The following is a 12545-nucleotide window of genomic DNA, read 5'->3' as shown; positions in this document are numbered from 1 at the left end:
TCTATCAAGTGGATGCAGCTAGCACAGAACCGGGTAAAGTGGAGAAATATAGGAGAGGCCTTCGCCCTGAAGTGGGTATAGTCAGGCTAATGACGATGATGATGATTTGCGGTAGACTGCTGGTGCTCTCAAAACCAGAAATTGCTGCTTCCGATTGCGTAATGGCAGACTAAAAATAAAGATATGTTTCTGCCATCGTTGTAATATCAGCCGCGTAGTCGGCACCATACAAGTTGTCAGGAATGGCTCCCTTATTGTTTAACTTACTTTTTACGTACTTCCAGAATTCTTTTGAGTTACCCTTAATATGTTTTTCTTTAGAATAAACAAATAGGCACTTTGAGCTTCACGACCATCTTTTGTTATACATTTGCTGATTTGTTTCCATTTTTACTGTATAAGCCACGATCGCGAGATTGACATTGGCGACGAAATAAACAGTTTCTTTTACTTTTAGTACCCGAATGGGTTTTGTCATCGAGTGTTAATCATTTCGACGTTTGGCGGTAATGAGCCGCGATGGAATGTAGCCGTCAATCAACGATAGTAATTTTGTTTTTAGTACGCGTTATATTGCATTCCCGTCAAAGCACAAGCTAAGTGACCGTAATCGGGTAAAACACGCTCAGTTCGTGTGATGCGGAGACATGATCCCCTTCTTCATAAATATTTTTTTTTGTGGAGTCTTAACATAGTGGCGCGTGGGAGTTATAGATATGTTAACAAGAACAAGTCGTGATGAGATATTCCTCGTATGCTGCTACTGTAATTGCACAAGATCAAATTGAGGGTAAACAGCGCAAAAAAAGACGAGGACGAACGAAGCAATAAAGCGAGTTTAAAGTCAGCGCTCGTTTGTGTACTTCGTTCGTCCTCGTCTTTTTTGCGCTGTTTACCCTCAATGGATTACCAACTTGCCCAAGCGTCTGTTTTAACAAGATCAAATCAAGGAAACTGGCACTAGTGGGTCCAACACGTGTTGGCATTTCAGCAGATTGCAACAGTGAGTGGGTATTCACCATTGCAAGAAAAGTTGTACGCAAAGATGAGTTGCACAGCACTGCCTCATATAAGGGTCATTTTACGTCTGGCAGGTTGAAATCCCCAGCAAGCATTACATACGAAGTTTTCAGAGATTTCGTGATAAGGCTGGGAGATCACACATTTTGAATCACAGAGGGGGGGGGGGGAGGCTGGGACACCCTCTTGCATGTTGTGGCTTGGGGATGGAAAAGTGCCGCTTTTGAACATCGCTGCCGACGCCGCCCACTGCCCCGTCCCAGAGGGATTGTTTAAGATCATGTTCGCCTAGATAGTCTGCGAACACAATTCTATAGAGGAGACCCCACGACCAACCGAGCCGCATCCAGTAAGGTAGCTGCCTGTCGCCATCGTCTGCTCGACGCTCCTTCAAAACTGTGACGTCATCAAACAGTGTTAGCCGTAAGCATTTCCTATTTGGCAGAGCAACTCTCGAGTCCCAGAGTGCTTTCTCGAAAATGAATTTGCCAGAAAAGTAAAGCGTACTGAATTGGGCTGCTTGGCACACACAACCTTAACATTGAGAACATTTGATACAAATTTCATTGATAACTTCGAACATGGGAAAACTGCTAGAGTTGCCCTTCAAAGGCCACGTTACACTGATATTCTGGTGTAGGCGTTGTGGTAGAAAAGTGAAAAGGGTGCTTGTGGTGCATGCAGATGACAGATGACACGACCGGGCACTGATTTGTCGGTGGTTGTGTGATCTTACAGCATTAGATTGTCAACTGGCTAAATGCTGCCTACTCAAGCGTCGCTTTGAGACAGTAGGGCGGATAGAAATCGAACACTTGTTACCCAAAACAGACATGGATGCTTAGGCCTAGCAGCTTATTCGTAAAGATTAGGTAAAATAGGACTTTGTAATCATGGTGGTTTTTTTAGATACTGTAGTAGCTAAATATATACACTGTAGGTGCGTTTATGTTTACTGCGTGTTCAAGATAGTGTTTTGGATGACTAATGCCATTCTACATGGAGTTCCTCAACGAACGCATTGCGGTGCACATTTAGATCTCGACACACAATCGACACTAGGGGCAAAAATATGTAAAGAAATACTCGTCGATACTAATACTGCGAATACATACTTGTTGAAATTGCAAGAGCAGCGCTGTAGATTCCAACAGCCCCAAGGGTTTGCTGAAAAAAAAAGCGCGAAAAATTATTGAATCAGCAAAGGGGACTTGGTAGTGCTGCAGCATTTATCAGAACATTTATCAGAAATACGGAATTTGCAATTTGCATTTGGAAGCACCGGTAAGACGGTCATTTACAGAATGAGAGTATGGAGCAGCTCGTTCATTTAACACAAGAGCGTGCATATTTGGAGCAGTGGCAGAAGCTGCAGCAGTGATGTCGACACTCATAACGACAGTACGGTGTCGGTGGTACACGAAGTAAGTCCCCTAGAATCAGTACTCGACCACTCCGGAAGCGGGCAATGCGAAAGAGCATCAGTGTCAAAATGTTTACAACCTAATCTGTAGGTTACATGGAAGGTGCATTCCTTTAAACGCATAATACAATGGCTGAGGCGTCCAGTCACATTTTTGACGGTAGGTATTCAGCACAGAACGGGGTGATTGGTAACGACCGTGAAATGGCAGCCCTAGAGGTAGGGGTGGAATTTCTGAACGGCCAGAATGACGGCTAGGTACTCCTGCTCGGTGATGATGCAATTTCGTACCGCAGGTGCCACGGTACAACTGGCAAGCAAATTACATTAAGCGGAGAAGCAGTATCACACTGCATAGGTACAGCACCAATACCGAGGGCGCAGACAGTACAAGGAGGAAATGTGGTAGGGGTGTTGTCAAAGTGAGCAAGGACGATATCTGAAGTGAGCGCACTCTTGAGTGTTTGAAATGCTTTCTTCACAGTCTTTGGACCAAATTAAAACAGAACGGTCGGTAAGAAGCCGGTAAAGTGGAGCTTCAATAATAGCGAAATTGCGGATGAAGGAAAGTATGAGTATAGTAGGCGAAGGAAGCTGTAGAGATACTTTTTCCGCTGAGAGCGATCAAAATTCAAAACTGCAGTAAGCTGGTCAGGATCGGTTCTAATGCTGTCGCGGTTAACGAGGTGGTCAAAAACCTTGACTGTTTTCTTGGCAAAATTACACTTTTTCAGTTCAAGCCCGGTGGAGGGTAGGAACGTTAGTACTTGATTAAGGCGGTATAAATGATCAGAAAAAGATGGAGAGCAGATATCGATGTAGCTGAAGTATCATAAGCAGGTTTTTTCATTTAAGCCCTCTAAAACAGTGTCAATGATGCTCTAAAATATCGCGTTGTCATTTCAGAGTCCAAAATAGATGACACTGAATTCGTAAAGCCCGCCGGGAGTAACGAATGCAGCTTTTTATTGGTCGGCTTCATGCATCGGAGCCTACCAGTAACCGGATCGCAGGTCCAGGGCCGAGAAATATTCGGCTCCCTGAAGACAGCCTAGGGAAGCATAATTGCGTGACAAAGGGTAAACGACTAGTCGAGCGATATTACTGAGGGCACGGTAATAAACATAGAATCGCACGGTGCCGTACTTTTTTACCAATACCATCTGGGATTATCAGGTGCTAGCTGAGGGCCGAATAACGTCCCGTCGGAAATTATGATTGACATTATTAGTAGAAGTGCTTTCGGTAATGAGGCGGTGCTGTGCAGCACTGGTTCGGCCCATGACCGTCGAAGTCATATCAGAAGAGGTTTGCTGTTTACGAAGTAGTTTCTGGAATGCATGGCAGTGGGATGCACGAATGTCGAGATTGGCGGTTCAGGTGAGAACACAGGTGGACATCGGTAGAAGGTGCTAGTGAGAAAGAGGGCGTGGTAAGTATGGGTAGGATGACAGGCTGAATGTGCAGCATACAAGGAAAACAGATCTCTATGGACCGTACAATGTGTTCAGCGGAGGTATTGAAGCAGCGACAAGTGCTCTTCTGTGCTGAAACAGAACACAACTATGCGGTAAGGGGATTCACAACTTAAGATGGCGATCAGAAGGCGCGACTAACGCTGCCGTTTTTCAATGTCAGTAGAAGGAAGCGCGATAGGGGTGCATCTATGCGGTAAAACTTAATCAGCATTGGCAAGCAGGTGATGTTAAGGCTCGGCAGCATCAGAAAGCAGATCGTTGTCTTTCATGTGGACGACGCAGTCGCAAGATAAAATGCTGGCTTAAGGGGCAGACAGGAAATCTCGGGCAAAAATAATTAAGAGAGCGCAAGACTATCTCATGAATATTTTTACATGGTGCGTACACCGTGAACAAAAACTCACATCGTACACGTTTCAGAAGGTTGAAAGATCGCACCTTTACCTCCAAATATGTTAGGTTCATCATAAGGCATTTTTATGATTAGTTCCATAAAACTCCTGCCCTCAGTCACCAGCGGCTGCGGAACAACTGACCACGGCGGCGGTCGGACCTGTGACGCAGCAGGGGGTGCTAAGAATTCCTGGCTCCGCTGGACAGGCCGCCATTGGAAACTGACCCTGGCAACGTTTACCGCTAGAACGCTTGCTAGTGAAGCCAGTTTAGCAGTGCCTGTTAGAGGAACTAGAGGGTATGAAATAGGATGTCATAGGGCTTAGTGAGGTTAGGAGGCCGAATGAGGCTTATACTGTACTTAAGGATGGGCATATACTGTGTTGTCGAGGTTTACCTGAGAGGCAACAACTAGGAGTAGGTTTCCTTGTCATTAAGTATATAGCGGGTAAAAGAGATGAATTTTGTAGTATTAATGACAGGGTGGCAGGCATCGTAATTAGGCTGAATAACTGGTATAAACTATACGTTGTCCAGGCCTGTGCACCTACATATAGTTATGATGACCAAGCAGCTGAACGCTTCCACGAAGATGTAGAATCGGCAATGCGAAAAGTAAAGACGCAGTATACTGTACTAATGCGAGACTTCAATGCCAAGGTGGGGAAAAAGCAGACTGGAGACCAGGGAGTAGGTGACTATGGCATTGGTTCTAGGAATAGCAGGGGCGAGTTACTAGTTGAGTCTGCAGAGCGCAATAACTTAAGGATCATGAATACCTTCTTCAGCAAACGGAAGAACCGGAAATAGACATGGAAACGTCCTAACGGGGAGACTAAAATGAAATGACTTCATACTCTGTTCAACCCCCGCCATTATGCAAGATGTAGGGGTAACGGGCAGATTGCGATGCAGTACCCACAGGATGCTGAGGTCCCGAATTAACCTAAATCTGAAGAAAGAACGCAACAGATTAGTAAGAAAGAAATCCATCAACGAATTAGCGGTGAGGGGGAGGGCAGAAGAGTTCAGGATCGCGCTGCAGAATAGATATTCAGCTATAACCGGGGATGGCGACATTACCCTAGAAGCAATGAACAATAATTTCAGAGATATCATTACTGAGTATACTGTAGAAGTAGGCGGAAGGATAGTTAGAGAGGATACCCGTAAGCTGTCTAAGGAGATTAAAGAAATGATTAAGAAACGCTAATGTGTTAAAGCTTCAATCCAACAGACCAGATAGAATTCGCCGAGATATCAAAGCTATTCAATAAGCGCAAGGTGGCCGATATAAGGAAGTATAACGCGGAGAAAATTGAGCATGCTGTAAAGAACGGGGGAAGCGTTGAAGTTCTTGCTCCCCCTGGTACAGCCATTATTTTTACTCATTGAACGACTGGCTTCCATGGACCTGCACAGTACAACGATCTGTACAATGGGATTGGGACAAAGACATCGCACAAGTACTTGTAAGGTTTCTTTCTCGTCACAGTTGATAAATATTCAAACGAAAACGGGCTTGCAATGCATGACATGACTTGTACACTTCTTTAAGGATTTCGAAAATCCTCCCTTGCATGCTCGCTGAACTTACGAAAAAATTGGGAAGTACTTTGTTCAATCTAACCTGACACACAGGTCGTAAAAATGGGTCTTTAGTATCACGAAAAACATAAACGGTTGCCAACTTGGCACAAATACAAATGCGCCAAACCAACTCCTCCAGAGAAAACGCGACGAAACAAGCTGGTTCGGTGGGTGTACTCCCAAGTACTTCCCCACACAAAAATTCCGAACACACAGTGAAATATCTGCACATTCACACGAGACAACGCAGTATTTGTAACACGTACCATATCTTGGTAACAAAACATAAATTGCAAATCGTATAACGTGCAATCATAGACCAACTGAATTCTTTTAGGCTGTCGGCCTTCTCACGTATTTGTAAAACCTGCTGGTTCCAATATGACTCACTGTCTCGGTAGTTTTCCAGTGGCGCTCCTAAATACTTCACTGGGGTTGTTACCCAAGGCATGTTCACGAAATTCGCAGGGGTTGTGAGCCACGTTCCATGCCAAAAACCCAGACACTTATTCCAGTTCACAGCGCTACCACTCAAAGAACAAAAGTCCTTCACCAATTCGACAACACTGCGAGTGCTTTCGTAGTCGGTACAGAAGACGGCAATGTCATCAGCATACGCGAGTATGCGGACCTCTGCTTCATGCAAACGAAAACCTCGGACACAGCTGCTCTGGATAATGCTCAGATAAAATGGGTCAATATACAAGAAGGAAAGCAATGGCGACAAGGAAGAGCCTTAACGTACAGAGCGTTGCACTTGTATGCGCTCACCCACCCTCTTATTTACTATCAAGCGCGTCGAGCACCCTCAGTACGCCATTGCGACTCCTTTGCAAATAACTGAGCCCACATTTCCATGCTCTAAATCTAATAACAGGACATCATGCGGCAAGGCTTTCTCTAGGGCAAGCTGGAGCATGGCAACGCTCGTCGCAACACTCCAGCAAATATATATATATATATGTGTGTGTATATATATATATATATATATATATATATATATATATATATATATATATATATATATATTATATACATATACAACTCAAATCTTCTGCCAAAACATTCGCCCGCTCTTTTTCTGCTCCAGAGTTGTTGTAAGCAGCATGAGGTGGCGCCACCAGTACCATCGCTGGGGCAGCGGCTCGTGTGGCGTCTTCGCCGCCGCACAAGGTGGAAACATCTTACTTCTTTTGATCGAATCAGGCAAGTTCCCCGAACAAATTTGGTATTAAAAAATAGTAGCTACAAAATGCCCTTTCTGTGCAAAATTTGAACGGTGAGGATTCCACGGTTTAGCTGGGAGAAGCATTCTACATCGCGCCTCTAATGTGCAACGCGCTGTATATATATATATATATATATATATATATATATATATAGATATATAAATATGGTTCGGCCTTTAATGCCGCAGGTCTGATGCGGTCCTACTAATTCTTTCATTATAATTTGAAGCCTTTTAGCTAGAATTTTTATGAAGATCTCATGTGTTCGTCATGGATATTGGTCTTTAAGCGGTAACTTGTTGAAGCTTGGCTTCGTCAATGTTTTTTGGTAGTAAAATTGTATGGTGTATTATATATTATATATTATATTATATATAAAAATTGTAATACATAAGTTGTATTATGTAAAAAGTTCCGAACACAAAATTTTGCAAGAGCATACCACCTATATCGCCGTCCAAGTTCAAGATGCTGAAATGGGTGTTGTGATGATCTCCCCACTACGACGGGGCAATCTAGAGCGTATGAAACGCGCTTTATTGCCGATACGTCGCACCACTTGCTTAATGCTTAATACATGTTGGCTTGGAAAAGCATGGCCGCTAAAAAGTTTTTGTCCGATTTGCTACATTACCCGAACTTTATTGCTCAGGAAATTTCAGGAACAACTAGCCGCCGGGTTTCAGTATCACAATAGCATATATCTCCGATTGAAACCGCGACCGAGATTGCGGGAACCCAGGCTTAGAAAGTAAGTACATACAACCAAAACACTGTGTGACAGCCAATGTTTAGAAAATGAGGGCTAATAAGCTTGAATGAAGTGGTGGCTCCTTCGTACCGCGGCTGAGACCTCCGGTGGATTTTTGTCTTCTGTTAGGCCTTTAGACACCGTTTTGTGCCTGTTTTATCAAACTTAGTGCGAATCTCCGCTGTCCTGCCACCGCCCCAAGCACTGGTCATCGTGGCCTGATGCCCACTGACAGAGACCGAGCACCACCGAAAGGACTTAGTCAAATAACCTTATGATTGCCTTCACATAAAGTTTGGTCCAGACTTTAGGTATCCTTGTCGCCAGCTTTGCCTGCTAGTCGGGGAAGGTCAGGTAAAGCCATCTTGTGTACATTATAGATTATGGCTGTTGTACAAAACAGAAAGATAAGAAGCCCTTACCTTGACCTTTGATACCACTTATATTGCCACTAGTGTAAACGAGTTTCGTTTTATGCTTCAAAAGTATATGTTTTCACTCGTAACCTAGCAAATGAAGAGAGAGGAAATACAGGCCACACACGATATCGAAACTAGTTGCGGATAACTGGTGAGGCAGATTCCCTCTATTTGAATGGAAACACCTAGACTGAGAGGTTTTGGATGCCTGAGAACATAGTGGATGTCGAGATGTGGGTTGCGGACGTTTAATACAGCAGTACGAACAGCATTCCATTATAACTTATCCAGGTGTAGTCGAGCTCCCTATCAGGTCCCCGTTCTCTGCGATCGAGTATACTTTCATACGTAATAGACTAGCTCCCATTGGCCACCTTGCGGAATAAATTATTGCATTTTTTTTCTATTTAATGCTTCTTCGAAACACGTACCTGTAACGTTGCAATTGGCTATCCGTTCTTAGAGTGTGGATGGAAATAAGGAAACGATATGCTTTGCATAAATTAGCATCCCAAGCAAGCAAAGGCATGAAAAAGTAGTGGTCAAGCTGATTCAGCCGCCATTGTCACCAAAATATTTATAACTTACAGTGAGGATGAAGTAAATGACGCAAGCTGTAATTCCGACTTTGTTGTCGAAGCGAAGGCGGAGGTACTGAAAGTAACCGACAGAGAGCCACATATATTATTACTTACATCATGCTGTCATGTAAACACTGCTGCCACGTGGTCGGCCTTAGTTTGCCCTTCGTGAATGACTACAATACACAGCAAACACATGAAACGCCTTCCGCGCCAAAGAATGCAACCCGGTCGGCAAGAACACAAGCCTGGCTATGTATTAAAATATGGCTGAAGCTAGCAGCCGAGACAGTCTTAATAAATTGTCCCTAATTAAGATTGTGAAAATGTTAGTTTTGGTGGCATCCAACTTGAAAATGCTCTCTAAGCACTTCTTATACTACATTCGTAGAAAGCTCCCCACAAAGTGCACTGTCAGGAGTGCAGGCGCTGACAGTCTAAAAATATTGCTGAATTCACCATCACAGTTTGAAACACTTTATTATTTGAGAAGAACAACGTAGTTATATGAACATAGCTCATAATTTTTATGCTAATATAAAAAAAGTTCCAAACACAAAATTTTACAAAAGTATACCACATACATCGCTGTCCAAGTTCAAGATGCTGAAATGGGTGTTTTGATGATCTGCAAGTTACTGTAATAATAAAATTTGCTGCTTCTAGAAATTAGGAGTCTTCCTGCTCAGGGCTTTAGATATTTAGGATTGTGTAGAATGTTCCATTATAATTTGATACGAAAGGTTGTATCAGACAGGGAGTGCTGTTTCATAATGTCTTCATTAATCTAAGAACCCTAAAGTTTCTAAAACACGTCTGCATATTACAATATTCACTTTCAATTGATTTTTATGTCGCTCGGGCTGTCACACACAAAGGAGGTGAGCCGTAAGATTCCGTGCACGTTTTCGCAATGGCTTTCAGCTCTGCGAATAAAACGTCCCACGCATATTTTCTCGTCTTGAAAATACTAACGTGCAAACTAAGAGAACTAAATGAGCTAGATGCTCATCCGACGGTTACTACGATACACATGCTAGTATCTCTGCTAAGTATTTAATACCTGGAAAACAGTCGAAATCCGCAGTCGGTAAAAAAGAGGCACCAAGGTGAATGCGGAAAATATTGCGCCCGCAATATTCCACGCATTCATAAAGAAGATGGGGGAACCGTAGGCATAGAAGTATCCAACCATGGGCACTATGTGCATTCCATTGACTGCTGACGCTAGGATGGAGACGGCCAGGGCCATGGGTGGAAGGGTGCGGCCGCCCAGGAACGCATCTAGCTCCGCGCTTTCTTTGCCACTTCGGCCAGGCACCGCCTGCAAAGCAGTAATTTATGACATATCAAGAAACAAGCTTCAGAGGACGCCACTTGAAGATATTCTGACTTGTGTTATGCACTTTGTTCCTTTGCGAACTTTGCTGGAAATTTTGAAACTTCAAAGCATTATCATTGTACCAACTGGAGACAGCAGGAGGCGAAGAGAACATTTGCGGTCTAATCAGGGCCACACGCAGCAGGAATTCATGTGTGTTGTCCATAGTACTGATTTCAAGCTTGTAAGAGAAAGAAGGCTGTCACAGAACAAAACCGTTGTGTAGCACTTCTTCCATTACGCAGTACTCCTTCCATTACGCCACTATATTTGTGAGCCCGCACTTGGTAGCAGCCATCACGTAGCATGCACGTAAAATTCGTGACTGCCATGTTCTCTGCAAAAAAATTTGGTTTTTGAGCTGCAACTTAAAGGCTCCCTTCTAGCTAACAAGGGTGGCGTCGGGGTTGGACCGCAAATCACACCCATACTTTTGCAGAAAAACCTCGTTCACGACGAATGTATGCTCGCTGTTTGCATGTGTTATTGTAAAATATTTAGGATTCCAAACCTGCCGGATCAAAAATGCAGTTGGAGGTGAATTACTGGGAAGTTCTGGACGTGGCGAAATAAATGTTTAAGGAAACTTGGAATATTATCTTTAGAGGACAACAAGGGTTGGGTAGGGATAAAGAACCGAAGGACGTTCGTGTACAACAGGGTAGGAAATGCATTGAAGTGATTTTAGGGAGGTTTTTCTGGGGCGTGAACAGAGCGACAGTAAATGAAAAGGGATTAAATAAAGTGTAAAAAAGAGAAGGAGCAAAGGAATATAGCGTAGGTTGCACATGTCTAGGGGAAATTTTTGTGCTCTGAAAAAATGTTCTATTGGCATATGCGGCGAACACGAAGAGAGAATACTTTAGGAGGAGCAACTTCCAGAATGCGTAACCAGTGATGGAAACCAGTAGATATTACAGTGGAGTAGAGAAAAAAACGTCGAAAGAAGGGCTTCTTCTGGTGTTATTTCTAGAATGACAATAATAATTGTTCTTATGCTTTACAATCTTGGCCTCGCTTTTTATAGTTGAAGTTTCCAAAAAAATTCACTCACATATATTTCAACCTTCTCCTTTATCTTGAAGTGTGTGCCAACTAAAATATTTTTATTCATTGCACATACTTACTTCCATCGGGAGATTTTAATAATAAACTTCTTTATTTTTGCAGGTATATTTAGGTCATAAACGTTGATTATATTATAGTCTTTCGATATATTATATCTTTTGTCCTTACTGTTTCTAGTAGTATTGGCGGAGGTTCACTGCTACCACGCCCACGCCTTCGAAGATTAAAGAAATATGGAAGAAAATCTGAGGGAAGCGAAAACACAGACCTGGAAGCATTGATATACACACAAATATGTGGAAATTATATGAAATCAGCCCCATAAAATGGTACGCGTATCTTCAATTTCTGAAGCTAGGTCCCTGTCTGTTCGCCTGCATATCAATAGTTCAGCCAATACAGGGGCGAAAAAAAGAACAGCGCAAAGTGCAGCACCTGTGCTCTCTGCTATTAGCACCTGTTTTTGTCACGTTTTTATCTTCACGATAATAAAAGAGCATTGAGCCGTCATGATTGTATACTGAAAGGATGTAGCGTCTATGATTGCATCATGGACGACTCCAACGTCTTTTCATATCTTGTCAGCTGGAAGCGATGGAAAATAATGCCAACAGCAGGCAGCGTTGGTACCGCACTTTCAGCACTTAGTGCTAGTACCTCTGTATGCACCCTCTTTTACCTATTAGAAATAAAGCTGCTGTATATTTCATTCGTTGCTGTGAAAAGTGCAACAAATGCTCAAAACATGCGTTATTAGATATAAAATGCGCACAGCATAGCATTCGCTTCACCGCGCTGTACCAAATGGGGCGGCGGGGGGACACCACCGTATCATGGTGTTTGGATCTATTGTTTATAGCAGCACTATATGATCGGCTTGCTCTAACAGTGAAATGATGATTAAATCAGAACAGCATTAAAGGTTGCTGTTTTGAATCTTCGGGCTCTTGAGGCACGATGGCGACAGTACCTACTTAACCGTTGGTGCGTGAAGGCGGAACTCGATATGGTTGCTATTCAAGGAATTACGCTCGAAACTCAAATCTGAACCAATCACATGAATAGCACGGTGCATTTTAACGTATGTATATACCGTGCTAATGGCATATAGGTGAATTTGCATTGCTAAAGCCGGATAGTGCTGGCCATATATTGAGGAAAGTGTCACTGCTTGTAATATTCGACGCATGGCGAATAATGTGTGCGTGCGGA

The 12545-nt window shown here is 43.2% G+C and overlaps 1 protein-coding gene across 1 annotated transcript in view; it reads right to left on the bottom strand.

Annotated features, from left to right (window-relative positions):
• The window catches only part of LOC146195440 (putative sodium-dependent multivitamin transporter), a 115732-nt gene extending 105586 nt beyond the window's left edge, over positions 1-10146 (bottom strand). The window contains exons 1-3 of the mRNA XM_084596798.1: positions 9948-10146; positions 8892-8957; positions 2136-2187 (exon numbers count right to left, since the gene is read on the bottom strand). Of these exons, the coding sequence (XP_084452924.1) occupies positions 2136-2187; positions 8892-8957; positions 9948-10136 (307 nt within the window). The 5' untranslated portion in view covers positions 10137-10146. The remainder of the gene's footprint in view (positions 1-2135; positions 2188-8891; positions 8958-9947) is intronic.
• Between the last annotated feature and the right edge of the window lie 2399 nt (positions 10147-12545).

The sequence above is a fragment of the Amblyomma maculatum genome, chromosome 3, assembly GCF_055883805.1.
Source record: "Amblyomma maculatum isolate TAMU_Amacu chromosome 3, ASM5588380v1, whole genome shotgun sequence".
Classification (NCBI taxonomy): domain Eukaryota; kingdom Metazoa; phylum Arthropoda; class Arachnida; order Ixodida; family Ixodidae; genus Amblyomma; species Amblyomma maculatum.
This window is presented reverse-complemented; position numbering and strand designations above follow the sequence as displayed.